General features: G+C 41.7%; 2 protein-coding genes across 23 annotated transcripts; one reads left to right on the forward strand and one right to left on the reverse strand.

The window, feature by feature from the left end:
• Positions 1-572: 572 nt before the first annotated feature.
• On the reverse strand, positions 573-9,738 carry LOC108138110 (PIH1 domain-containing protein 1). Of its 3 annotated transcripts, none has more exons than XM_017260128.2 (5): positions 9,513-9,723; positions 9,335-9,443; positions 1,047-1,687; positions 826-969; positions 573-752 (listed from the first exon to the last, which is right to left on the reverse strand). In XM_017260128.2, exons 1-5 carry the CDS (start codon positions 9,579-9,581, stop codon positions 717-719), a joined length of 999 nt encoding a protein of 332 aa, XP_017115617.1. In that variant the 5' UTR covers positions 9,582-9,723; the 3' UTR covers positions 573-716. The 3 variants fall into 3 exon arrangements, with proteins under 3 accessions (XP_017115617.1, XP_017115615.1, XP_017115616.1); XM_017260126.2 differs by lacking the exons at positions 573-752; positions 826-969; positions 1,047-1,687 and adding exons at positions 1,788-1,967; positions 2,115-2,992; positions 3,433-5,895 and having other exon boundaries at positions 9,513-9,738; XM_017260127.2 differs by lacking the exons at positions 573-752; positions 826-969; positions 1,047-1,687 and adding exons at positions 1,788-1,967; positions 2,115-2,992 and having other exon boundaries at positions 9,513-9,729.
• On the forward strand, positions 6,985-23,484 carry LOC108138108 (multidrug resistance-associated protein 1). Of its 20 annotated transcripts, none has more exons than XM_017260115.2 (13): positions 6,985-7,110; positions 10,328-10,456; positions 10,529-12,046; positions 12,185-12,322; positions 12,457-12,603; positions 13,742-13,826; positions 13,885-14,704; positions 14,769-15,148; positions 16,039-16,259; positions 21,320-21,537; positions 21,600-22,106; positions 22,180-22,561; positions 22,635-23,484. In XM_017260115.2, the coding sequence occupies exons 2-13, from the start codon at positions 10,403-10,405 to the stop codon at positions 22,824-22,826; spliced, it is 4,662 nt and encodes a 1,553-aa protein (XP_017115604.1). In that variant the 5' UTR covers positions 6,985-7,110; positions 10,328-10,402; the 3' UTR covers positions 22,827-23,484. The 20 variants fall into 20 exon arrangements, with proteins under 20 accessions (XP_017115604.1, XP_017115609.1, XP_017115606.1 ...); XM_017260120.2 differs by lacking the exon at positions 16,039-16,259 and adding an exon at positions 16,827-17,047; XM_017260117.2 differs by lacking the exon at positions 16,039-16,259 and adding an exon at positions 17,218-17,438.
• The last annotated feature ends 3,570 nt before the right edge of the window (positions 23,485-27,054 follow it).

The following is a 27,054-nucleotide window of genomic DNA, read 5'->3' on the forward strand; positions in this document are numbered from 1 at the left end:
ACCACCATCATATTTTTTATAGCGGGATTTTTTAAACGAGATTTAAGATGTAAAAAAAAAGGGTTAAAGACGGATTTTGAGATAAAGGCATAAATATGGGCTAATACGTTGCTTTATAATCATTAGTGCTATCGTGTTAATATAATTTTTCACAGATTGTCGTTAAAGAAGAACAAACAAAATAATAATAATAAATAAAGATAATTTATTTGAATTAGGCTCAAAATAAACCCTTGAGGGGGAGCATGGCTTTTTAGCTTTTTTTTATTATTATATTATTATTTTAAATGAGTTGATTTTATGTTAAGAATGTAGCGCTAAATTTTATGTCGATCAGAGCAAAATTTACGAAGGTATGGATATGTTTATAACTTTTTAAATTAAGTTTAATTATATATTTGTACTGTTTGTTATGAATCCTAGCTAGGCACCAACTAATCCTTTATTCATGAACTTACTTTCCTTTAAAATAAACTGAAGCTTTGTGCCGCTGTCAAAATTAGAAACCCACAGAATCTTGGTCATGAATTATCGTCAGTCAGTTTCTAAAAAAAATGAAATGAAATTCGGGCTTTTTATTTTTTATTTATTTTTATTATACATTGACATAAACACAGTGAAATTGGTAGCTTCTGAATTGGTTTTTATCAACATTATCACACTGCCAATGATTTATTAAATAAGGCGAACACAAGTATTGTGTTATATTTGTGTATTTAGTTACTAAAAACAGGAATGCGGATCTGGAGCATCTGAAAGAACAAAGAATAAAATTAAAATTTTATAAAATTGCTTCTCCTTTGGGCTAGGCTATCGGAGTGTTACCTTGCTGGTCTTATCGAATAGAGCCTGGGCACGATCCTGTTGCAGACGGTAATTGACAAATTTGTCAAACACATAGCCATGCCTCGGAGACTCCACCAGGATACGATCGTCTCCAACATCAAGACTGACCTCCTGCGAAGATACCTGCGGTGCAAAGAGATTTTATAAGTTTCTTTTCGTAAAACCTGTAAAAAATATCAATTGCGACTGTTTTAGCTTACACAATTTGGTAGGTAAATTTCAGCGTGGATTTCATCAACGGCATCGTTTCGAACTCGAGCGCGAAGTTTGTACTGCAACTCCTGATTTCCGGCTGCCAGTTGGCGGCTGTTTCTGATGGCCGCCGCATCCTTCTCGTTGATCTCCTGAACCAATTTGCCAGTCTTGTCTTGTGTCACCACCTGATCCTGGCCGGTAATAGCAGATGGGCCTGCAGTCGCCGGCTGAGCCTTTTGAACATCCTCGTTGCGCACTCGATGGGACACCAGAGTGCCGATGAACTTGCGATTGTTCAGGATAATGGTCTTTTCCATGTTGAGCTGCACATTGTATTTTTCACTCATGGCCTCGGCCACAATTTGCAGAAAGAAGTTGTTGAACAACTGCGATTTCTGGATCTTTACCAGAAACTTTGGATTGATGGCAATGTCGCAGACATCGACGGTTTTGTCGGAACGATCCTTTGTGTGTCTTGGCTCCGAGATGCTCATGGGCACCCGGTACGAACCGGGCGTAGTGGACTCCAGTATGGCAATCAGTTCCTCTTCGGTGACATCTTGGGGTGCCGGAACTTCCGGAGCCTGGCACACATTAATGAAGAACTTCTCATCGCTATTCAACTTAAAGCTCTTTACGCAGAAACCTGTGGAGAAGGCGGAAAAGGGAAACGAAGTGGGTTATTAGAGATTATTCTCAGCAAAGTTTCATGTAACTAATCAATCCTATGCTGAATTCAAGCGTAGTTTTCCTTTGCAGAAGCTATGTATGTATATCCATGATTTATTTGGTTTGGTTTTCATTCTGTATACAATCTATTGTACATAAAGTTTAAAGTTATTTGGGTAAGAAGGTGCGCAATTAAATTATCCTTTCAAACCAGGATAGATTTTATTGTGATCCGGCCAGGCGATCTCGCTGATTGCCTATAAATAGAAGTAAGGTAAGTCGTTAGTTGATTCCTGGGGAAGATGAACAAATCAAAACACCTGACAACAAGATTATGCTGGACATTTTCAGCATTTAAAGATTGTTAGCACGTGATTTTTGTTCCTTGAAACATTCACTCTCACCTTGAGCTCATCGAAAGCTTGCTTGGCCAGCCAATGGAAGACTGGATTCTTCCATTCCCGCGCAATCGTCTGAATTTCCTTTGCCTTGTGCGCATTTTTTGCGACTGGACTCTTTAGAGTGGCATGGTACCTCTCCCAGAGGTAGAGCATGCTGCGTATCTTGTACAGCCATAGGTGATTGGGAATGCCACGGATCAGGTCCTGCAACTCCTCCATTTGCTTCTTGGACAATTTCTCGAGGAATGTCTCGTTCATCAGAAGGAATATGGAGCGCATGTTGCGGTAGTGGCTGAAAGTATTCTTCTCCAGACCCATGTGACCCAGTTTGAACACCTGATTGACCACGTGTGCGGATTTGGCCTTTGGTGACGAGGGACCGAAGCGGTGGCGCAGTGAGCGGTCGCCGTACTTCTCCAGCTTCTTGTTGATTTCGCTGCCGCACCACTTGTAATCACGCCACCAATTGTGCCAGTCCTTGTAGTTATTATTCCTATAGATTTTAGTCCACTCCTTACGCAACTGGGAGCGTAATTTCTTCTTGGAGTTGCGATGGTAAGCCCCTGACTGAACCCCAGATCGATTGGAGTCCAGAGACTCAGATTCAGATACGTCATCATCATCATCCTCCTCCGCAACAATTGCTCCATCGTCGGTGGCATATATGTTTGTGTTGTAGATGGGCGTTTGCTCGAAGAAGGTCACCGCATAGGAATCCTCCTCTTTTTGTGGCAGCTTCTTGCTCTCGTCCTTGATATAGGGCAAGCGAATTCCGGCTATAATGAAGCTCCGATTGGAGTCCACCTTCTGGCGCTTGGGGTCCGCTTTCTTAGACCCATTTTGGGCACCCAACCCTGCGGCATCCGCTTCCCTTTTTTGCCCTGCAAAATGTAATATGGCTGTTTATATACTTTGTAGGTGAATTTAACGACTCGGGAATGCAAACCAGGGCAACAGTTGTGAGGGTTTCAATTGGAAAGAAATACAACTTCATTATTTGGTTCAGTTTTGTACCGTCTGGTATCTCAACTTGCTTTTTATTATTTAGATTCAGAAAGAGTTCTTCGCAATTGCAATTACAATAAATAACAAAGGAAAATCTTTTCTGAAGAATATTTAAGTTGCGATCGTAATCGCTCTATGTATAAAGTAGACCCGTTGGGGATCACATTTTAAGATAAAATATTTATTCAGCCGGTTTGCATTCCAAACTACATCTATGTGTAGTTTTAAACCAATTAAAACGGAAGAGTTGGTAACTAAACTTGTTGGTTCGTTCTAAGTTTGGTTTTTAATATGAATTTAAGAACTTGACCCTTACCAGCGCGTGGGTTTGCCATGACCGCGTTGTTCTTGGTTGGATTGGTGTTCTTAGTGCGGATTGCCGGTTGTTTAGTTTTGTTCTGAATCGGTGCACGATTGTTTGGCGGAACGCCTGGCTTCTTATTATTTGGATTTAGAGCACCAGGTTTTCCATCTTGTAGTTGGTTTGGATTTGGTTTGTTTTGACTGGGAGCATTAACATTCCTTGATGCACTGCGATCTAGACTTGTTGATGTATTTGGGCGGATTTGATTGGGTCCGCCGGAATTCCTGGATGAGCCACGCTTTTGAGCTGTTAATGAATTTGATCTTTGATTGTTATCTGGACCGCCAGGAATAAAGTTTGCCCTTGGGTTGCGCTCCAGACTTGGTTTGCGGTGTACTTGGCCACTGGGATTTATGTTCCTGGCCATGTTCCGATCTAGACTTGTTCGGGGATGATTTGCATTTGTTTGGATTTGATTTGAACTAACCGAATTGGCGTTTCTTTGAGCAATTCTATCAGCGATTGGTCTGTTGGGATTGAGACCTCCAGATTGCTGGCTATCGCGGTAACGATTACCAGAGCCCGATCCGCGATCAATAGTCTGCTGATACTGGTGGTTCGGTGGAAAGTGGCGGTTATTTGAGCCCCGGAATGCTGCAGTTTCTCTTGGGGGAAGGCGTTGTGTGTCAGCGCCACGTGAAGAGTTGTTCCGCTGATCGAAATCGTCGTTTAAGTTGTGCGGACGATCGGGTTCGCGATCAAGCTGGCGCCTATTGTCGTCAAAGTGGCGATCGCGTCCATATGAATTATGATCATCGCTGTAATGTTCCCTGGAGATGGGTTGGTTTCCCTTAAAGTTTCGCTCTTCGCGGTTGCGGACATCTGGTCTTTTAAAGTTATCGTGCTGATGTCCATGAAAACCATCATCGTGCATGATGGCATAATTTTCTGCCTCGATGAAACGGGGATCTTCGATAAAGTTGCGTTCATTCGACATATAGTTGCCACCGTCTAGATCTCGTTCGTTGGCGTCAATCCAATCAGTGCGACAGAGTGTTATTTGATTGTTATTGACAATACGTTGGTAATTGCGATTAGCTTGGGGTTCAGGATTTCCGCCAAAGTTGTCGTTCACTTCGCGAATGTCCTGGTCCACATAACGCTGCGGTTGTGGATGGTTGTCAGGTGAGTGGAATCGATCTCTGGGCAGTTGAAAGTTTTCAACTAAGTTGCCATGTTGATTGATTATCGAATTTCGATCCAAGCTGGTTGGTTGATTATGACCAAAGTCCTGAATGTTAGGCCCACGATTATAGTTCATCCGGGGGTTGACAAAGTTCGAGGCATTATCTCTAATATTTTGTTGCTCACCACGAATGTTGGTGTTGCGATTTAATCCTTGGACATTTTGTATATCGACATTGGGTTCCTGGTTGCGGTTAAATTGCCGTGGATTCGCATAGCGATTAAGTCCTTGCGGACACAAATCGCGATTGTTTTGATTGAATTCATCCGAATTTGGATTACTGCGATTAAACTCCAGCGGACCAACAGTACCATTGTTTCGATTCATTTCATCAGCGGTAACATTTCGATTATTTCGATTAAATTCATCGTTGTTAAAATTACGATTATTACGAGTAAAATCTTGCAAACTTGCATTTCTATTGTTGCGATTATATTCCTGCGGATTTGCATTTCTATTAGAGCGATTGAATTCCTGTGGATCTCTGTTCAATTCATTTGCATTACGATTAATGCGATTATCATCTCGATTTGGATTTACATTTCGATTGCCATGAAATTCCTGTGGATTCGCACCACGATTATTGCGATTGAATGCCGGCTGATTTGTACCACGATTATTATGAACGAATGCATCAGGTCTTTTGTTTCGGTTTAATTCCTGATTGTTCGCATTTCGATTAAGTTCCTCAGTATTCATGGTACGATTATTGCGATTGATCGGAAAATTAATTGGTCCAGAATTTCTATGGATTGCTTCCTCAGTATTCACGCTATGATTATTGCGATTGACATCTTGGTTTCGATTGATCGGAGCATTATGGGGTCCCGAATTCCTTGGGACTGCAAATCCCCGACTGTTGTCCCTCCGGCCTTGAAATTCGTCCTCCCTTTGTCGGTTCCTCGGACGCGACCGATCAATCCGCCCCGGCGAAGTATCCCGGCTAATGGTGTGCCAATCAATGTTCCTCGGCGGCGATGGAGTGCGTGGACGTGACTCTGCGTCGTCCTGGCTCTCCACCGCTTCCCCGATGGCCCGCAGCACCTCCTTGTCCACTACATCCTGACGACTGTCGCCCAGCTCGACGCTGAGGCGGAACCGCTGGCGCTGGAAGTGGCGCAGGTTGAAGTTGGGCACCTTAAAGGTGCGCTGTGCCAGGGCGTTGGCCAACATCCGACTGGCGCCCAGCTCCCGGAGAAACTGACGGCGGTTGTCCAGTTCGTTGTTTCCTAATTTCATGGTACCACCACATACAATTAGAAATTCAGGTTTGGGGTTAGAGCAATTTTAAACGACAATCTATTCATGACAATATTGTCAAAATATGCAGTGCTCGCCAGTAAGTATTTTATAATTTAAATAACAATAATCTAATAATATTTTAAGCGAGTCATAGCAAATATTTATCGATTATCAACACGTATAAATATGTGGATAAAATTAATTGCAATAACTCAATGCATGAAATAATAAAACCTAATTGATTTCAAACGCATTAATACTTGATTACCAATAGTCGTTATCAAATAGCTGACTAAAGTTGATTTTCGCTGTTTTTGCCAATCTATGGAAGATCTAATGACATTATCTGTTATTTTAATTTAAACATTTACTCGTATCGATTAGATAAGCAATGCTATCAATTTTATTTATAGAATTTTAAATACTTGGCTTCTATTTCCAAAACCACTGCATTAAGAAATAAAAATTAAGTAAAAAATCAAATGCGCGCACGTAGAAACTACAATAATAGTAATGGTCATGCTTATACCAAAAACACGGAGAATACGAAAGTAAACACCCACTGAAATCCTCACAATTGGGAACTGCCGGTGATATGGTTATCAGTCAGGGGCTTCTGTTGCTCTTGTGACAACAAAATGCTTAAGAGTGTGATGACTGTTTTGCTTTACACGCTTGCAAATAATTTCACCAGAGCCGGAAAGCCCCATAGCTTCATAATGCTCGTATATTACTTAAAAGCGTGGAAGAGAGCGGCGTCGCTATGTCTCTGTATCTTATAGAGGTTTTATTTTTTCTGGCCAAATATGGCCCTAAATGTATATGAGCCTTGCTGGCCTGGGTTTTAATTGATCGGTGGGCCAAAAAAAAAGAGCAACGGCAAACGTTTTCTATTGTGTATACAAATGCTCTTGATTTCTGCGTTTCTCCCGCTCAGCGGCTATTATCTCATTTTTGATTTGAGCACGGAAAGGCAAAACAAATAAGTTTGTTCACAGCGCTTGGCTCGAATTCAGTTGCCCATTTAGCTCGTAACGAGCCGGTTGTCCGTGGTTTTTTTGTGGTCTGCTGCTGCTGCTGCTGCTGGTGCTGCCCTCCATCCAATACCGATCCCAACCGCTCCGAGTCGAGTCGATTCGATTCTATTCGCTCCGATCCGATCCGATCCGTTTGAATCGCAGCGACTTTTTTCCTACGCAGAGGTAATTATAAGTGACATTTCAGTCGCATCGATACTGTCCATTGAGGTTTTTGTTGCTGCAGCCCGCCAAAGCGGAACAAGAGTGTGTGTGTGTGTGTGTGTTTGTATCTATGTGAAATTTATCTGCTTTTCGTTGTGGGTGCGAAAGTTATTTTTCCGATATTGTGAAATTTTCGAAGTGCTCCAGAGAATCCCGCGAAAAACATTCCTAAAAATGGCTGAGGTGATTCACTATCGGAATTGTTTGATAATAACCGTTAGTGTTTTGTCATGCTTGTAGAGCGATTATTTAATTGATAAAATATGTATAATTGGAGTGCGCAAGGTTGTTTTTAATTCAAATGCAATTACACAGCGATGGAAACTACATAGTTGCCTCGTGGGCTCCACTGTATCCACTGTGCTGACGTCAGAGGCCTTGAGAGATGGTGTTCTATAGTTTCGACATCTTCTCCCATAACGATGATAATCAGTTAGAAAAAAAGAGCTCCGGAGCTTTCAAGGAGACGAAGCAGCAACTGGAGCAAACAAGTGTGCGATAAGCCACAATATAAGGATTATAAACTGCAATTCATAACTAGAGTAACGACAAACACAATGGAAGAGTCTAGTATATGGGACCGATAAGGTTCATTCCGATAAGGAACAGCTTATAAAAATCATTGTGGCTACAGGGAAGTGTCTCATTTTTTGGAGTTTGCACTTAGCAATATGCAATTTTCCTTATCTCTCTTTAAGTCTTAATAAAGACAGCGCCGTGTCAAGTGTCTTTAACATTTTGTAAATAAATCACGTTTGTTTGTCGTATATAAACAATTTATGCCGGCTGGTAAAATCCAAAGCAAACAAATAAGGTGTCAAGTAAGAGAAGAGTTCTCAATTGGTTTTGGGCAGAGAAAAATCACCCGCTTTTTATTGGAGAGTAGGGATCTCGGTTCCGTTTCGCTTAGCATCTCATCGTGACTCGGCGTTTTCTATGTGCGCTCAAGAGAAATTTCGCCTAAGACAAAGCAACTCTCATTTTGTGCAATTGAAAATTACTTTTGCTGGGGGTTTTCGTCTGCCGATTGTTGTGTTGTGCTGTATTATATAATCGCTGCGGGAACAGGTTTCGCCATTAATTATATCGAACTTAAAATACCCGTTCCTTCTGTGCTAGAATTTTATCTAAGGCCGCTTGCTTAAAACACATGCGTAAACGGGCAAACAAGTTTTTGGCGTCCATAAAATGTGACCAGCCCAACGCCTCTATCGAAATTTGCGGCTCCGGTCAAGATTAGCTCCGAGTTAGTCTTTCTTCTCTTTGTGTAAATTAATTCTTCGAGGCGGGCAAACTAGTTTTGCGTTGAATATTTGTCATTGACAATGATTGTTGGACAATAAACCATCGATTCAAGTGGGCAAGCGATGAGACCTTCCACGAAGTACCCTGTGCATGTAAACACTTATCGGCGCATAGCACACAATTACGAGGGGCTAGATTACAAACTATTCTAATCAACCCTTTTAACCCTCAAGAGCAGCATTCTTTGAGATATACATACATACATATGCATGCCATTTGAATCTCATAAATCAATAACATTGAATTTTAATGAATATTAATAACAATTTGAAAAAAAAAAATGTGATTAAGAAACAAATTATTTTTCATGGCTAATACTTATAAATTTAAACTGATTTTCATTTCTAGAGGGTAAATTAAAATATATATACATATATATAAAATTATATTAAAAATAAATTTCCCATTCGGACTCTAAGAATTTTTTATAAAAGCAAGGAAAGTTCTATATATTCTACAAAAAAATATAGTTAATTGAATTTATTATCCATATCTTGTTTTTTGCTTGTAATAATGATTTTTTAAAAAAGCTAGGCATTTGAGAGTTAAAATTTGGGCAGATAATATTGGTGTCATCGCCCTTTCGGTTATTAATATATATCAGTATCTGTCATATCGCGCGTTCACGTTCGCCTGTTCTCCGTTTGTCTTATCGCGGGTTTACTGTACCGCTCTCAGGCGCAATCGATAGCGACGTGAGATGTTTATCTGGCTGACATGGTTCAGCACTCGTAGAGATTGGCGACAGTAATCATAAGTGACATAGACCATAAAGTCTGGTGTCATGCCTAGCCGGCTAGAAATTCCTGGATTCTCCGCGCTACCGCTCGCCATTTCAGTGCCCTGAAAAATCCCGGTTATCGCAATGGACGCCACTCACCTGCGGTCGGCTGAACAATTAGCGAATCCCGCGGCGGAGGCTTTTGCTGGCCACTTCCGCCCGGATTCGCACCTCCGAAGAACTGGTTGATGTTGTCCTCAAACTCGTTCTGCATTAATTAATACAAATTGAAGTGGTTTCAAAATTCTCTAATTCGCATTCTTCGTGTCTTTCTTACCCGCACGAATCGCAAGTTCTGCTCGCGAAAATTGTCGTTGCCCTCAATGAAATTTGAGCGACGCGCCATTTTGCACCACGCTATTAACAGTCAGGCACGATTTAAAACAAATGTAAAACTATTTTTATGCTTTGCCACTCGCAGAAAACAAAAATTTTTTATCTGCTTTAACGGAGCTGTCAACTCGTTTGAAAAAAATAATTGTGATAGTGTGACCATCCGTAGAATGTTCTGATTTGCTAGAAACCAGTAAAATACTAGAAACAAATTGTGTGGCCATGTTAATGTCACGTTTACAATGGGGTTCCACGAAAGTTTTCGCTGTAGAGGAAAAAAATGTACAATTGTAGAAAAAATATAACAAAAAGTTAACAGAATTTAAGATGTTACTATTTTTTATTTAAAGGTTTACCTAATGATATTTAATAAGCATGAAGACAATTAAAGACCTGGGAGGAACAATATAGATAAAAATTTAATTTCTAATATTCCTATAAAACTATTTGGAAACTTGTTTTACAATATTAGCATCTTGACCATATAAAATCGCAAATTTTATTTTATTATATCATTAAAATTATTTTTTCATTCAAAATAACTGAAAAATGAGTTTCATAAGTACCAACGATTTTTAAGCATAATCTCCAATTATTTACCACTGTACTTCAAAACAAAATACCACGAAAAATACCGGTGTAAAGACACACCTCGTTCCACTGCCGCGATTAGCGGTTGTTGTAGTTGCTGCGGCTTGGGAAGGAACAGCTGTTGGCCAGCAAATATATAGATCCGTTGCTTCCTTTTCGTCATTACAGTTACCACATCGCCCGATATAGCACTGTTCACAGCCCAATTGCACTTGGAGCAGGTTGTCGAGAAGACGAGCGACCATGGCGGAGGACACAAGTTCGCCGATGGACAGATTTTGCGGTTCCACATTCTGGGTGAGTGTGCCTCCTTAGTTGCGCCTGAGGTCGAGGAAGTACATATATATTTTCCGTTTATCCGGTGAACAGAACGCTTCGGAGACATGGTGGACCGACGATCCGGACTTTACGCCGTGCTTTGAGCAGACGGTGCTGGTCTGGACGCCCTGCGCCTTCTACTGGTGCTTCGTGATCTTCGACTTCTACTATCTGAAGGCGAGTCTGGACAGGAACATACCCTGGAACAAGCTGAACGTGAGCAAGGCCCTGGTGAATCTGGGTCTGCTGGTGATCACTGCCCTGGACCTGATAATGGCCCTGATCAAGAAGGGCGGCGACTCCGAGCTGCCGCTGTACGACTTGGATGTGTGGGGTCCCATCATCAAGTTCGCCACCTTCCTGCTGATCTTTATATTCATCCCGCTGAATCGCAAGTACGGAGTGCAGACCACGGGATGCCAATTCCTGTTCTGGTTCCTGCTGACCGTGCTCTCGATTCCGCGCTGCCGCACTGAGGTTCGGCAAGATGCGGACCGCCAGAAGATCCTGGACTCGCAACAGGACACGGAGCACAACTTCTTCTGGGAGGAGTACCAGTTCGTCAGCTTCTTCGTCTCATTCACCTTCACCTGCATCATGCTGATCCTCAACTGCTTTGCGGACGGCATGCCCAAGCAAACCAAGTATCAGAGGGGAGAGAACGAGATACCCGAGCTGTCGGCCAGTTTCATCTCGAGGATCACCTACCGGTGGTTCGATAGCATGGCCCTCAAGGGCTACCGCAACCCGCTGGAGGAGAAGGACCTCTGGGACCTGCGGCCGCAGGACAGCTGCTCCGAGGTGATGCCCATCTTTGCCCACCACTGGAACCAGAACGTGCGTAAGAACTACAAGGGCAGGGCCCGCGTGGAGCCGAAGGCGCAGTTTAGCAACGGACACGTGACCTTCGAGAATCCCCATGGCGAGAAGAATGGCCGCAAGAAGGGCATGGCCAGCATTATGCCGCCCATCTACCGATCCTTCGGAGGCGTTTTCCTGTTTGGCTCCCTCATGAAGCTGTTCACCGATGTCCTGACATTCGCCCAGCCGCAGGTCCTCAGCCTGATCATTGGCTTCGTCGAGGCCCACGAAACGGATCCGCAGCCCGAGTGGAAGGGCATCATGTACTCCGTGTTGCTTTTCGTATTGGCCGCTGCACAGACCTTTATTCTGGGTCAGTACTTCCACCGCATGTTCATCGTGGGCCTGCGCATCAGGACAGCTCTGATCAACGCCATCTACCGCAAGGCCCTGCGCATTTCAAACTCCACCAAAAAGGAATCGACCGTGGGTGAAATCGTCAACCTGATGGCCGTGGATGCCCAGCGTTTCATGGAGCTGACTACCTACCTGAATATGATCTGGTCGGCGCCTCTGCAGATCGGTCTAGCCCTGTATTTCCTCTGGCAGCAGCTGGGACCGTCTGTCCTGGCCGGTCTGGCTGTGATGATAATCCTTATACCCGTGAACGGAGTGATTGCCAGCCGCATCAAGACCTATCAGATCAGGCAGATGAAGTACAAGGATGAGCGTGTTAAGCTGATGAACGAAGTCCTGAGTGGCATTAAGGTGAGTGATTCTAGGATTAGGAACACATGAAAGGGATATAAACCCTAATCCCTTAAAACAGATAATTATCCAATGTCTTACTGACTGCGGTTAGGATTACGATTGCACGCTAATCTTTTCCATTGCCATCCCTGACAGGTCCTCAAATTGTACGCCTGGGAGCCGAGTTTCGAGAAGCAAGTGTTGGACATCCGTGACAAGGAGATCGCAACTCTGCGATCCACCGCTTACCTGAACGCGGGCACCTCGTTCCTGTGGTCCTGCGCCCCCTTCCTGGTAAGATATGCCAGCCCCGCAGGGCTCTGAGTCCTCCGAGATTTCTTTACAGCTGACCGAGATGAGAGAGATGATGACGTATAGCATTGGATTAATCTGGCAAATATATGTACTTCGTGTCCGCACAATCAAAGGTATCCTTGGTCACGTTCGCCACTTACGTGCTGACCAGCGAGGCGAATCAGCTGAGCGTCGAGAAGGTGTTAGTCTCAATCGCCCTCTTCGACCTCATGAAACTCCCGCTGACCATCCTGCCCATGCTGAGTGTTGACATAGCCGAGGTACGGCGACAACGACGATGATGGAGTTTCAAGCTCTTCGGCTATGGTGCATCTCCGCCTCCTCTTTTCCATCAACTTCGAGACAAGGATCAAGAACATCCATTTTAGCAACGCCTTAAACGATATTGTGTATTATCTTTTAGGTTTCATTAGTTACATTCGCCACTTACGTTCTAATCGATAAAAATAACGTGCTTGATGCCACAAAAACCTTTGTCTCATTATCATTATTCAACATTCTCCGTTTTCCGTTAACAATGTTGCCCATGCTGATCACCAACCTGGTGCAAGTAAGTTACGCTCGATTGCAATACCAAATACTACCACTTTGTCGATCTCAGTGGGGCTGAGCGATTATATTTTCTATTTTCTATATAAAACTCAGACTAATCGCCGGCCCCACTGAGATCGACCGTTTTGTGCCGTTTTGTGATTGTGATTTATGTTTATTTACTCAATTTGAATTCTTTTTTAGCCAAAGCAAATATACACCAAAAAATATCCCTCTAACCAATGTTTCCCTTTCCTTCATTGATATCTTCCACTTATTTTTTCCATTTAAATTTCTCATTCGCCTGGAATTTAAAGGTGTCCGAACCAAACCAGTTCCGATTTGTCGTAAATTTGGTGGTGGGGAACCTTTCTATCAGTTTCAAAAGAAACCATTTGTTTGGGTTTTAAAATATGCCCTTGCAGAGGGTAATTTAGGTGGACTTAATTGTGGGTCAAGTGAAGACATGAATATTTGTCCGTGTGCTTAGAAAGAAATACGTGATTTGTAGTCAGTTAGGTGAAAACCTTTAAAGAAATTAAACCTTAAGAAATTATAAAACCAATCGCGAATTTAATTCTTTAAAAACTTTTATCTCACCTTTATTTTACGAATTGGATTATCATATCTCATCCCAAATCTTCAGACCCTTCCTTTTATGTGTTCTGCAGGGGTATATAAAAGCCTCGGTAGACTCCGAGTATATTCCTCATTTATTCCGTTTTGGGTTATTACATTTTTCCCCATCTGCCCCATCATTCTTTTCCTTTCCCAAAACCTTTTACTAACATATTCTGTGTACCACAATAACGCATATTGTGCAAACCATTCTAATCGACTTTCCAATTTCCATGTGCGAACGAATAGACGCAAGTTTCTGTGGATCGTATAAATAAGTTCCTGAACAGTGAGGAACTGGATCCCAACAGCGTTCTCCACGATTCCTCCAAACGTAAGCACATTAACTTGGCATGAAATCTTTGTGATTAACATACTCATTATACTTATAGCCCATCCCATGAGCATTGAGAACGGCGAGTTCTCCTGGGGCGATGAGATCACGCTGCGCAACATCAACATCGAGGTGCACAAGAACAGCCTGGTGGCCCTGGTGGGCACCGTGGGCTCCGGTAAGTCCTCGGTGGTGCAGGCCTTCCTCGGCGAAATGGAGAAACTTGCGGGCGTTGTCAACACCGTGGGCAAGTTGGCCTATGTGCCGCAGCAGGCGTGGATTCAGAATGCGACGGTGAGGGACAACATCCTGTTCGGCAAGCCCTACGACCGCAAGCGCTACAACAAGGTGATCGAGGCCTGTGCCCTGCGCGCCGATATCGACATCCTTTCGGCGGGAGATCTCACGGAAATCGGTGAGAAGGGCATTAATTTATCAGGTGGCCAGAAGCAGCGTATTTCGTTGGCCCGTGCCGTATACAGTGATGCCGATCTCTATCTACTGGACGATCCCCTGAGTGCCGTGGACTCCCATGTGGGTAAGCACATTTTCGAGGAGGTGATTGGACCCAAGGGCATGTTGGCACGCAAGTCACGCGTGCTGGTCACCCATGGCGTCACGTTCCTGCCCCAGGTCGACAGCATCTACGTGCTGAAAATGGGCGAGATCAGCGAGAGCGGCACCTTCGACCAGCTGGTAAAGAACAAGGGTGCCTTCGCCGACTTCATCATCCAGCATCTGCAGGATGGCAATGAAGAGGAGGAGGAACTCAACCAGATCAAGCGGCAAATCTCCAGCACCGGAGATGTCCCTGAGTTGCTAGGCAGTGTCGAGAAGGCCATTAAGTTGGCGCGCACGGAAAGCTTGTCGGATTCCATGTGAGTAAATGGTGCTTAAATTATATTTATTTATATACTAATTAATTGAATATTTGTTTTTTAGCTCGGTTACCTCCGCTGACAGTTTAATGGGCGGAGGCGGAGGAGGAGGAAGTCTTCGTCGGCGGACCAGGCGCCAGAATTCCCACGACTCAGTGGCCTCAGCCGCTTCGTTGAAGAAGAAGCAGGAGGTCGAGGGCAAGCTTATTGAAACAGAAAAATCACAGACCGGTGGAGTGGAGTTCGCCGTGTACAAACATTATATCAAGAGCGTTGGCATCTTCCTGTCGGTGGCCACGCTGGTGCTGAACTTCGTTTTCCAAGCATTCCAAATCGGGTCGAATCTGTGGCTCACCAAGTGGGCCAACGACCAAGACGTGGGCAACGACACTGGCCTCAGGGACATGTATCTGGGTGTTTATGGTGCCTTTGGATTCGGTCAAGGTAAGTCCATTGTAATTCGACTTAGTTCGATACTTTTTATTTGAAATTATTCTTGTTTCATGTTCGTTTTGTCCATTTTGTTGTGTTAGATTAAGTTTGTTTTAGTTGTTTTGTTTTTATTATTTTATTGCATGTTTTTGCTTATTTTTTATGCCTTTTATGTTTTCCTTTTTGTAATTTGGTTTTGTTATTTACATTAAGAAGAAAGATGGTGTCACAGAATGAAAAATACATTATAAAATTAATACTTAAACCCAAAAATATTTACATATTAAACTTAAACAAAAGATACAATATTATAAAATGTTTTTTTTCATTTTGTCACCATCTTTTTTAGTTTATTATATGTTTGATTTGGGGTTTTCATTTATGTTTGGCTTTTTTAATTGTTTCTAACCTTGGCGCCAAGAGAACACATGCTGCTCAGCTACCTTAAGTCGGCTTTAATTAGCTTTAACCCCAATCTTTGGCCGTTCACAAAACTCATATGCAAAGCACCCAAAGCTAACAAGCACTAACACCTCAAACTAAGTAGTTTTATTTAATGCTGCACGCTTAGCAAACCAAACACGAAAGGCTTTCTATATTTATAAACAATATTAATATTTGTCTTACCCAACGTACACTAAATTGTTCTGATATCGATAATTATGAATTGGTTATCGATCGATTGTGATTGATGTTATTGTATATCAGAACATTAAACCTAACCAACTTAACTAACGGTTCCCCCTTGTGTATGTGTGTTTGTGTGCGTAAATGTGTAAATTGATTAATTTCACAAACAATATTATACTTTGGCAATATTTTTGGACACCGCCTAACTCACAAAAACAAAATTATCGATCAATAATCGCCAAAAATCGATACAAATCCACCGCAAATTCTAGTCGCGACGAACTTCTTTTCATCCCTCGCCATCTCATTGGGTTGCCTCGAGTGCTCGCGGGTATTACATCAGACCCTGCTCTACTTTAATCTCCGCTGGCCCATGGAACTCTTCGACACGACGCCGCTGGGACGGGTTGTCAATCGGTTCTCCAAAGATATCGATACAATCGATAATGTGCTGCCATTCAACATTCGTGTCGTCATTGGTCAGGCATACATGGTAATTGATGGAATTCGGAGCAGACGCATTAACGAACGCCACTATGAATATTAATCAATGCACGGCACTTAATAATCAAAACGGAAAATCGGATCACTCTATATATATCATGGTTCGGCCTGGCTCATCATGCATTGCCACATACTAACAATAATAACATTCTTCCGTACTCTTTATTTTCTCTTTAACAATTTTTAATGTTGCTGTTTAAGGCCTTAGCCAATTTAGCTTGTGAAATTTTAATATCATAAGGTTTTTAATCAAAGTCTCTATCAGATTTTAATAACGATACAAATTTTGCAATCTACTTAAAGTATAGAATCGCTTCTGTAAAAGTCTATTAATTTAAAGAAAGTAATATTCAGATAACGATCATGCTTTTATGATAATTATTTATAAACTATAAAGCTTCTTTTGAAAAGTATACTTCAAATCCATTAAAATAACTTAAATGAAAATGCAAGGGAAAAAAAGAGAGCACGGCAGGATATCATCGTCGGTGGGCAAGAGGTTTTGTTGCGTACCTGGTCATTACCTGATTTACCCCTATCCTCGCTCTCTTCGAAGTTATGTCAGGATATCTGTCCACCCTGATCCTTTCGCTGGGCTGCGTTTACAGTGCCCGATATATGCACAACGTCCTGCTTCATGGCACCATGCGTTGGCCAATGGAAATGTTCGACATCACGCCCCTGGGTCGAGTTGTGAATCGCTTTTCCAAGGACATAGACACAGTTGACAACACCCTGCCACTCAACTTGCGGGCCGGCATATTGCAATTGTTTATGGTAATTACCAAAGAAGGAACATTCCAAAAAAAAAACCCCCAATTCCCATCCTCAGCTGAGTAGGTTAGTTCTCCTCTGTGAGTTGTCAAGGCTTTTTAGAATGTTTTGTCCACGCTTCAATTAAATTTTGATCAAACTTAGTTATAAAAGAACTTAACTTAACTTTCCAGTTACCTCATATTTCTTTTGTTCGCTCACACTGGCACTTGGATGCATCTACTGCTCCAAGGAGCTGCACGAGAGGCTTTTGACCTTCGTCTTCCGCTGGCCCATGGCGCTGTTCGATACCACACCCCTTGGGCGCATTGTCAACCGCTTCTCGAAGGACGTCGACACGATCGACAATGTCCTGCCGATGCTTTGGCGCATGGTCATAAGTCAGGCGTTTGCGGTAATTGCCTATAAATTTGGGAAGGGCCTTTCAAAGCTTAGACTCTTAACTTAAAAGAAGTAAAAAAGTTGTAAAGATATTTAACCTATCTGAAATTAATTAAAATTATTTTTATCTATTACTTTGAAACGCTCTTCACATTAAACATACATAATTTGCCACTACAGTCCCTGAATACATCTGAATCTCAAAACCCTTTAACTTAATTGCTGGCATAAAAGGCTTTAGGGTCCGGGTGAAATTAATTGATCTTATGGCAATGTGAAACAATATTTCTTAGTTACCTTTCTATACTCACTCACCTTTTGCAATTGGCACAATCCCCTTTAATTTATCCCCAGTGTTGTACGTTTGTAAAACTTCAGGGCAAAATAATCCTATTTGGCACTAACTCCAACGTTCCATGTTGTGTATATACATGTAAATATAATCACTAACCTTCGGGGTGCTTACACCAACAAATATAGAAGCATGATTAGTTGAAGTTGATTTATTTTCTTTAGAACGATTTTTTTTGTAAGCCTCGAAATGTTAAGCTAACTAAGCGAATAAACAAATTTACGTTACATGCAGTACTGGCCAAATATTTGTCGGGACTGGCTTTAGCCCTCGGAGGACTTCACTGCTCAATGAATATTTTCAACCGACTGCTGAACACTGGCCTCAAATGGCCGATGGAACTGTTCGATACAACGCCAATAGGTCGCATTCTGAGTCGCTACTCCAAGGATATCGACACGGTTGACAGTGTGCTTCCAAGCATAGCCGTACAGTTGTTGAACACGTGCTTCGGGGTAAAGATTGACCCTTGACATTTCCACCCTTTGTCCGAGCTTAGATCCTTAGATCCGCCTGAAACCTAATTAAACCTGCAATCTACTAACTTCGAAATATATGCACTCTTATTCAATCTAAAAATTTCATATTAACAAAAGACAAGATTCTTGTAACCTACTTTACACTCACCTTAACCCTTTAACCTTTTCCCCACAAAAAGTTAACAACAACACATAAACCATCCACAATCTAATTAATCAATCAGCTTCAGCAACTAAACATTTTAGCCTTTGATCTACACTTTCATTTACAATTAGCCTTTTCTTTTGGATCGAATCACTCCCTTACCTTATTTAAGATTCATTATTGCTCTGCCCATTTTATCCACAATCCACATATTAATTATAAACCACATTTATTGGATGTGCGAGATGTGTGTGTTGGACAGCCCGAAAAGGGGAACTGAAACCATTTTAGTTTAAGCCCAACCTTAACCAGGGGCTATGGTAAACAAAAAAGAAAACACTCTGAAGATGTACTGGTCTCAGAGCCTCTAACTTTAAGTGTTCTTTATAAGTGGGAGCTGCCTTTACGCTTCGGTTTTATGTGAAATAGATAAAGAATAATGTAGGGAATCGCCTCATTCGGTCAATCCATATCCAATCAAAACCTTTTCTCAATCACTTACCAAGTGCTCGTGGTCGCACCTGTTCCGCTCTTTCACCCTTCCGATTGTCCCAGGTGTGCTAGCGTACTTTGCGGTGGTAATCGTTTACCTCGGCGGCTTTCATGCGGCCCAGACCATCCACAATGAACTGCTGGCCGTCATAATCCGGGGCTCCGTGTGCCGCTTCTTCGATATCACACCGATCGGGCGACTCTTGAACAGTTTTAGCGGCGATATGGATGTGGTCGACGAAGAGTTGCCCGCCACCATGGATTCCTTTATGACCTTTATCTTTATGGTATTTGCATATTTGATTTTCACCAATTTTTTCAGTGTTTTTCTTTTCCCCCTACTGTTATTACTTTGATAACTTTTGATTTGTAGCCTTAAAAGAGTTACGGTTTGTACGTGCAGAACCTTTGTTGTGGCAAGGTTTTGCCCAAAATCTCGTTCATATCTCTAACATTTCAAATATCTCTCTTTATCTCTTATCTCATTTTATCTCTCTGTTCGATTTCTAATGCCCATTAAAACAAGTTAGGTCTTTGCAATTACGGCGCCGCCATAACCCTTTTCACAGCCACCTTACATGCCTCATCCAGAGTGTTCCATCGACTCTTTAACCACATCATGCATTGTCCCTCTGAGTTTTTTGACATCACGCCCAAGGGTCGGATATTGGATCGCTGTTCGAACGATATCAACTGCTTGGACTTGATTATGCCAATTAATATAAGAATGGTCATGAGTACGGCCTTTCAGGTAATCTTTCGTATCCAAAGTTCAAATGAAAATGTTCTATCATTTTTTTTTTAAATCTTGTTAATTCCTTTGATCTAAAATATAACTCAGTATTAATTCTAGCAATCGGCTGCTATAAAAGTTTAAATTTTTTTCTTTTAAATCCAAACGTATTCCACTGATTTTCGTTAAACCGCTAAGTTTTTCCCTAATGTTTTGTCCTTAAAATAAACCATAAACTAACACATAAAATTAGTCTGTCTCCTAACCCTTGTCCTAAACACTGTTCTTGGTCAGTTAAAAATAGATTACAAAGTTTGTGAACCTCTTTGCGTCCAGAATTTATAAGAATATATTCCCTTCGATATTCCAAGTCTTTAGCTATATAGGCAGTGTGGTTATCGTTTACTTGGGTGCCCTGATCGGGACCCGGAAAATATTTGTCCACCTATTTGGCAACATAATGCATGCCCCGCAAGCCTTTTTCGACATAAAGCCCCGGGCACGAATTCTCGATCGTCTGTCGAACGACATTTACAAATTGGATATTGTATTGCCAGAACTAATACGCGTCTTTAACTCGCAAGTGTTTCGGGTACGTTGGCTGTGATTAACCACCAATAAAAGTAATATTTTATAACTAATTGTGACTAACATTATGGTATCAATTGCACTGTACCAATCCCTCAGCCCGTAGCAATTTGAGGCATTCTCCGGCTCTCCACATCCTTAGCCTGTAAATACATAGTTGGATTGACGGGGCGGGCGCATGTTGTACTTTGGTTCCCTTCCAAAACCCCTAACTTAAGATTATTTTTCCTGTGGTTGTCTTCTCTTTTCTTGGCCTGAGTACACAAAAAATATAAAATATTTACTGATAAATTACAGTTTTGAAATCCGAAACATGTTATTAAATTGTTAAAATAAATTTTATTTATTAATATGAACAAAGAAAGTTAAAATATTAACATTTTTAAATTAATCAGTAAATATTTTGTTTGGAGCGTAAGCCAACCCCGAACCCACTTAGGGATTTGGCTGGGCATACTCTATTCTATTTTATCTACTCGCAGAGTGCTTTTAAAGTGCCGAATTCAGCCAAATGATGTGAAATTTAATTCTCCATCCGTACTGAATTGCCCAATCGCAGGTTTCACGTCATTCTTTTCGGATTTGGCTCCGGCGCTGGGCAGTTTGCATGCCGCGAAAGTCCTGCACTCGATGCTCCTCGAGAATGTGCTGAAAGCACCAATGACCATGTTCGATACGACGCCGGTGGGTCGCATCCTGTCCCGATTTTCGAAAGACGTTGAATCGGTTGACCAGAAAATGCCGCAGGTCATTAACGATTGCATTTGGTGTGCTTACGAGGTAATTTTCACAGCACTAGGCACTAGGAATCGTCTTCAAATTGCTACAAAATAACACATTGGAAGTAACCCCAGCGACACTAACCTTGTGCATATCAGAGAACTAACTAGTCCCCGATTAATTGGCGGCGCCTCATTACTCCTCCCTCTCCCATATTTTTTCCTTTCATCAAGTTGAAGCGTTCGATCCAAAAAAGGAGACAAATTCATTACCATATTTCCGTTCATTATATTTTTCCTATTAACCCACGCACCTCCACGCACCTTTGGTCCATTTTCCTACCCTGAATTGCCTTTACTTACATTGCTATTTTGATATTGGCTAGGTTCTGGCTACCATTGTGGTCATTAGTCTGTCCACGCCGATTTTCCTGGCCGTGATCGTGCCCATCGCCTTCCTGTACTACTTCGCCCAGCGCTTTTATGTGGCCACTTCCCGGCAGCTGATGCGTCTGGAATCCGTCTCTCGATCTCCGATCTACTCGCATTTCAGTGAAACTGTGACCGGAGCCTCAACAATTCGCGCCTACAACGTTGGAAATCGGTATTTCACTTTTCTATATTTGTGCAAAACAATTATCTAATTCAATAAACCCCAAACTTTAGCTTCATTGACGAATCCGATGCCAAGGTAGACAAGAACCAGGTGTGCAAGTATCCATCTGTGATCGCCAACCGTTGGCTGGCCATTCGCCTTGAAATGGTGGGCAATCTGATCATCCTGTTCGCCTCGCTCTTCGCCGTGCTGGGCGGTCAGACCAATCCCGGCCTGGTGGGTCTGTCGGTGAGCTACGCCCTGCAGGTGACCCAAACCCTCAACTGGCTGGTGCGCATGACCTCCGACATCGAGACGAACATCGTGTCCGTGGAGCGCATCAAGGAGTACGGCGAGACGAAGCAGGAAGCCGCCTGGGAGCTGGAGCAGGACAAGAACAAGCCCAAGAACTGGCCGCAGGAGGGACGCGTCGAGTTCCAGAACTTCCAGGTGCGCTACCGCGAAGGTCTGGATCTGGTGCTGCGCGGTGTTAGCTTCGACATCAAGGGTGGCGAGAAGGTCGGCATCGTGGGTCGCACGGGCGCTGGAAAATCCAGCCTCACATTGGCTTTGTTCAGGTAAAGAATTTGTTTTTAAGTTGAGAAGATTGAACATTGCTAACCAAAAAAAAAAACATTGATTTCCTTACAGAATCATTGAAGCTGCCGGTGGTCGAATCGCCATCGATGGCGTGGACATTGCCACCATGGGTCTGCACATGTTGCGCTCGCGCCTGACAATCATACCACAGGATCCGGTGCTGTTCTCTGGATCGCTGCGCATCAACCTGGATCCCTTCGAAATCAAAACCGATGACGAGATCTGGAAGGCCCTGGAGCTGTCCCATCTGAAGTCGTTTGTGAAGAGTTTGGCAGCGGGCCTGAATCACGAGATTGCCGAGGGCGGCGAGAATCTGTCGGTGGGTCAGCGGCAGCTGGTTTGTTTGGCTCGTGCTCTGCTGCGAAAGACCAAGGTCCTGGTTCTCGACGAAGCCACCGCAGCTGTGGATCTGGAAACTGATGATTTGATTCAGGTGACTGTCGATTAAATTGCTATTTAACATTCCAAAATAATAATGCGATAATAATGTTGCCTGCCACTTGCAGAAAACAATCCGTACGGAGTTCAAGGAGTGCACTGTGCTGACAATTGCCCATCGTTTGAACACTATTCTGGACTCGGACAAGGTGATCGTGCTGGACAAGGGCCAGATCACGGAGTTCGCCTCGCCCACGGAACTGCTGGACAATCCCAAATCGGCCTTCTACAGCATGGCCAAGGATGCCAACCTAGTTTAAGATCCACGAATGTCAACTTGAAACTCCACGAAACTCAAGCGGAAGAGTGTGTGCCCCCAACAAAAACCCTAGGAATATAGTTGTACGAAAAGAAACTTATTGAGCGGTAGCTTTAAGCCATTTGGCACTGACAACTGGCAGTCGGAAAATGCTCTACCTCAAGGATAGGACAAGCAACTTAGAAACAAAGAAAAGAAAGCAAACAAACAAAGCAAAAGAAACAATAACCAGAAGAAATTAGCAAATACCAACTGAATGTTCATTAGCCTAAGCCAAATTAATCAAGCCAGTTGAGCCTTCGTCGGTTACTCTATGTTCGTTTTTAATATGTATATGTATTTACATAGTCAAGTGTATTTTTCTATTGTCTATTGTACTTAGTTTTCTATGCAAAAACAAAACGATGTAAGAGAAGAAGACCAGAAGTGAGAAGCTCTTAAGTATGTCACATATTTATGTACTTAAAATTAAAATCAACAAAAATGAAAAACCAGAATGATACTTAAACTCACTCAAGAATTGTTTGCCTTCAACTGATAAGATCAGTAATTGAAATGGTCATCGTAGTTAAATATATTGAAACTTTTGTAAAATGTATACTTAAATACTGTAATAAACACAGGGAATGAAGAAGTGTCAATAAATCCCATTGAAACGATGATGTGTTTTCATTTTGTCAATTGGAAAACAATTATCTTCGATCCCCTAAAATATATAAAAAGAAGATTTTACCCGCATTTTTTTCAGTGATAAAATACATTTTGATTTCTGTCCAGGGCAACTTTTTATGATTAAGCTTTTAGTGGAGTGCTTTCCTCTATGGAAAGTTATTTTTTGGTTTGCGCATGGAATACAAATTTCTCCGAAAAAGCTTTCACTTTCTTTTTTTTTTGTTTGTATTTATTTGATATTTATAAGGTCGGAAGTGTCTCCTTTACTGCGTTGCAAACTTCTGAATGAAATTATAATACCCTCTGCAAGTGTTAGATAAATTAAAACCTAAATTTTATTTTTTTTTAATGTAGTAGAACCTTAATGTAAGAGAAAGCAAAAAGTTTTAAACTGCAAGCCCAGTATTCTTACATATTTATCATTATGCTGGTCTAGAACATAAAAGCTTGCTATATGCTATGCTTTGCTAAATTTACAAGTGTATACAAATAAGTAGCTCGTTTAAAATGGATTGACTTATCAAATATATTTTTATTTTTTTGTATACCATATGTAAACATTTCTGTAAATCGATTGCGAATTGCAAGAGACTTGTCTTATTCAATACAAGCACCTGATTTTCTCGTATTCAATTTTTGCTTGGAAGAAGAAGGCTGACATTTTTTGCTCAAAAGAAATGTGAATTCAGATTTTTCAAATTTTTAAGAACTTGCTTTGTTTTAACAATTACCCACGCTAAGTTTAATTATAATTAAAATAATTTTAAGAATTATCTTTCTTGTTCTATAAAAATCAAATACAATGAAATAATGTTTTTGGAAAGGTGTATCTGAGTGTATGGTTCTTAAAGTAGAAACAACTGATGTGTTCGTTTATATAAACCTTAATCATTGAAGTTTTCCTAAAAAATCAAAACAAACCTGCATAAACTGATGGGTGCTTGGATTGAATAGTCTTTAACTTTCGATGCATATAATCAAAAAGCAATAGTGTTTTAGCTCTAAAATCCTTCCAACTTTTTGGTTTTGCTTTTGACAGCTTTAAGCTTTAGTCTCAAATTTAGGCTGACTAATGTGGCAATGGACAGGCCATAAATTATATTTATAAGCCCCGAAAAGCAAACCAAACTGTTTGGGGACAATTTTCAACCACTTATTACCCATCCACCTTGAGATATACGTATTTATTTTAGATATTTGCCGGCAGCCACCCACCGAAAATAGGCATTCCATTTGTCTTTATTTAGCCGCACACACAAAATGGTTGCTTGGAGGCTGCATTTATTGACAATAAACAGGTCATAAATTACGGATTGAACGATCTGTTACTGGGAATGTTTTCTAAATATTCTAAAAAAATACAAAAAACAAAAGTCCTTGGCTAAGCTTTAGTTTGTATTAAGCAGGGCGATGCGAACTTCAAAGTGGAAGTTGCAAGGCCTTTGTTTTCTCTTTCGGTGGGCGGCTGGGGGCGTGCCTGCGGAGTGCACTTGAAAACAAAAAGCGTAAAGTTATTAAAGGTTTTGTGTGCGCTTTGTGTGCCCGCTTTCATGTCACTTACACTTTTGGCCATGTTTCAGAGCCCCTTTTAGCCAGCCCCTTTGCTGGCTTTTATGTGTGCCGTCTGGTCTTTCACTTGGTAATCTTGGCAACGCCTTTTGCATACACGCCGTCGCCGCCGCGGGTTGGGGAGCCCAAAACTTCAAGCGTGCGGCAAATTCAATTTGAAATTTTCAAATGTTTTTCTTATTTTCCAGCATTCAACCCACCCACCCACATCAATGCATATATTTTTTGTTCTTCCACTGTTTGGAAATTACATTTTTTATGAGGGGTGCCCTGGCTCCTGGCTGGAGTGTCAATCCCCGATCCCAGGACATGAATGGGAGGGCGTGGCTCGGGACCGTCCCTTCTCAAACTCCTTTGAAAGTTGCATCGCCTCCCAGAAAAGGAGCCAAATGAATATTTTATTGCCCGCGCATCAGCGGCAGCCGAAAGTGAGTGAAAGATTTTTGATGTATGGCAAGTTGCTAACCAGAAATTGGCCACCCGCCGTGCAACAGCAGGCATAGCAGGTCCTTGAGGCCATGTGCACGGTGGAAGTGGAAGGACTTGTCAACTTAATGCGAAATTTTGTAAACTTATTTTACATAATCCAAAACTTTAATGTTTTAATAACGTGTAATTACTACCGTATTTTAACAAATTCATGGTGTTTCTAAAAGCATGAGTATGGTATTTAAGGTATTTTCTTTTACAAGGACGCAAAGAAGTCAATTACCAACATTAGAATACAATATAACCATCTGAATGTTTTAATTTCATATTTATTTTGTGTGTCTTCTTTTTTTAATTGTTGAATTAATTTAATTAAACAATATGAAAAACATAAGAACTGTAGATCTTTAGAATAACCTTTTCACCCCATTGTTCCTAAAGCAGAAGCATCTTCTATGGCCGCCGTGGGATTGTGCGTGCCGCGTACCTAAACATAAATATATTTCGAGGACTCTGCTCTGGTTCCTGGGGGGCAGTACCTTCTATAGATCGCTTTTCTTACGCATCAAAGGAGCCATTTCGGATGTGCCAAAAGCTCCATGGTTGATGTCGTGCGGCGCTTCATTTTCTATTGCTCTCGAGTTGCTTACTGCATCAAAATGTTGAACAAAAATAAACTCGTATATGAATATTTTTATATTTTATTTTCTGTAATTGAAAGTGTGAGTAAGTGGATTTTTCCCTAGGACGCCAGAGAAAGTCGAGCGAGCGAAAGTGCGTGCCCTTGACTGAGGAAGCTTATTACAAATGTGTGTAAGTTTGGCGAGCACTTACACTTACCACTTGCTGACACTAGAAATTAAAGGGTTTTAAAATAAAGCTTTGTCAGTTACATACGTGTATAACTAAAAATGTTAATTAAACTGATGCTTGGTACAAATCAGTCTAGGACTGAAGCTATGATGGACACCGACTTTCAAACCGCTTTAAAATTTTGAAAATGAGCACACTAATACTAACGAACCAGTATGGAAAAAGCCATACCCTGGTCAATATTTCTCCATTCGACCTAAAATTTAAATATGAAACAAAAACAAAATCAAATACAAATTTAGAAATTGATTATTGTTATCTTTTATATTAATATTGTAAATATTAAAAATGTTTAAGTTGTTGCCAAAAACGAATCCTGTCGAAATTTGGATACAAAATCCAAGCTGGCACTCACAGCCGACTGGCAAAGGGAAAACCGCAAATTATCCAAAAACCGAATCACTGTTGGGCACCAACTCTCAAATGGTTTCATTCGGATTTCATGTCCTGCCTATCATGCAAGACATATGAAAATAGGACCGCGCACTTCCGCTGATGTGACAGCGAGCATACGGATTCTGTAGCATACTTTTTAGCGCCTCCTTCTCTTTCGGCGTCTGTCATTCCTCTTTGTGTTCTTGTGACAGCTTGCTCTCTAGGTGCGAGCTATGCGTGTGTGTGCACTCAAAAAAATTGTGTAAACTCAAGATTCTAGATACTAAATATCAGTAAGTATCAGTAAAGTC

Source organism: Drosophila elegans, unplaced genomic scaffold, assembly GCF_018152505.1.
Source record: "Drosophila elegans isolate 14027-0461.03 unplaced genomic scaffold, ASM1815250v1 contig_814, whole genome shotgun sequence".
Taxonomy (NCBI): Eukaryota; Metazoa; Arthropoda; class Insecta; order Diptera; family Drosophilidae; genus Drosophila; species Drosophila elegans.

Bases quoted from the DNA above. Each gene is read 5' to 3' on its own strand.
- LOC108138108 (XM_017260106.2), top strand. From the start codon at position 10,403: ATGGCGGAGGACACAAGTTCGCCGATGGACAGATTTTGCGGTTCCACA. The intron at 12,604-13,741 runs GTACGGCGACAA...GCGAACGAATAG, and splicing joins TGAGTGTTGACATAGCCGAG to ACGCAAGTTTCTGTGGATCG. The intron at 15,149-18,956 runs GTAAGTCCATTG...CGATTGTCCCAG, and splicing joins TGCCTTTGGATTCGGTCAAG to GTGTGCTAGCGTACTTTGCG.
- LOC108138110 (XM_017260126.2), bottom strand. From the start codon at position 9,581: ATGGCGCGTCGCTCAAATTTCATTGAGGGCAACGACAATTTTCGCGAG. The intron at 5,896-9,334 runs GTGAGTGGCGTC...CCATGAAATTAG, and splicing joins AATTGTTCAGCCGACCGCAG to GAAACAACGAACTGGACAAC. The intron at 2,993-3,432 runs GTAAGGGTCAAG...TACATTTTGCAG, and splicing joins CATGGCAAACCCACGCGCTG to GGCAAAAAAGGGAAGCGGAT.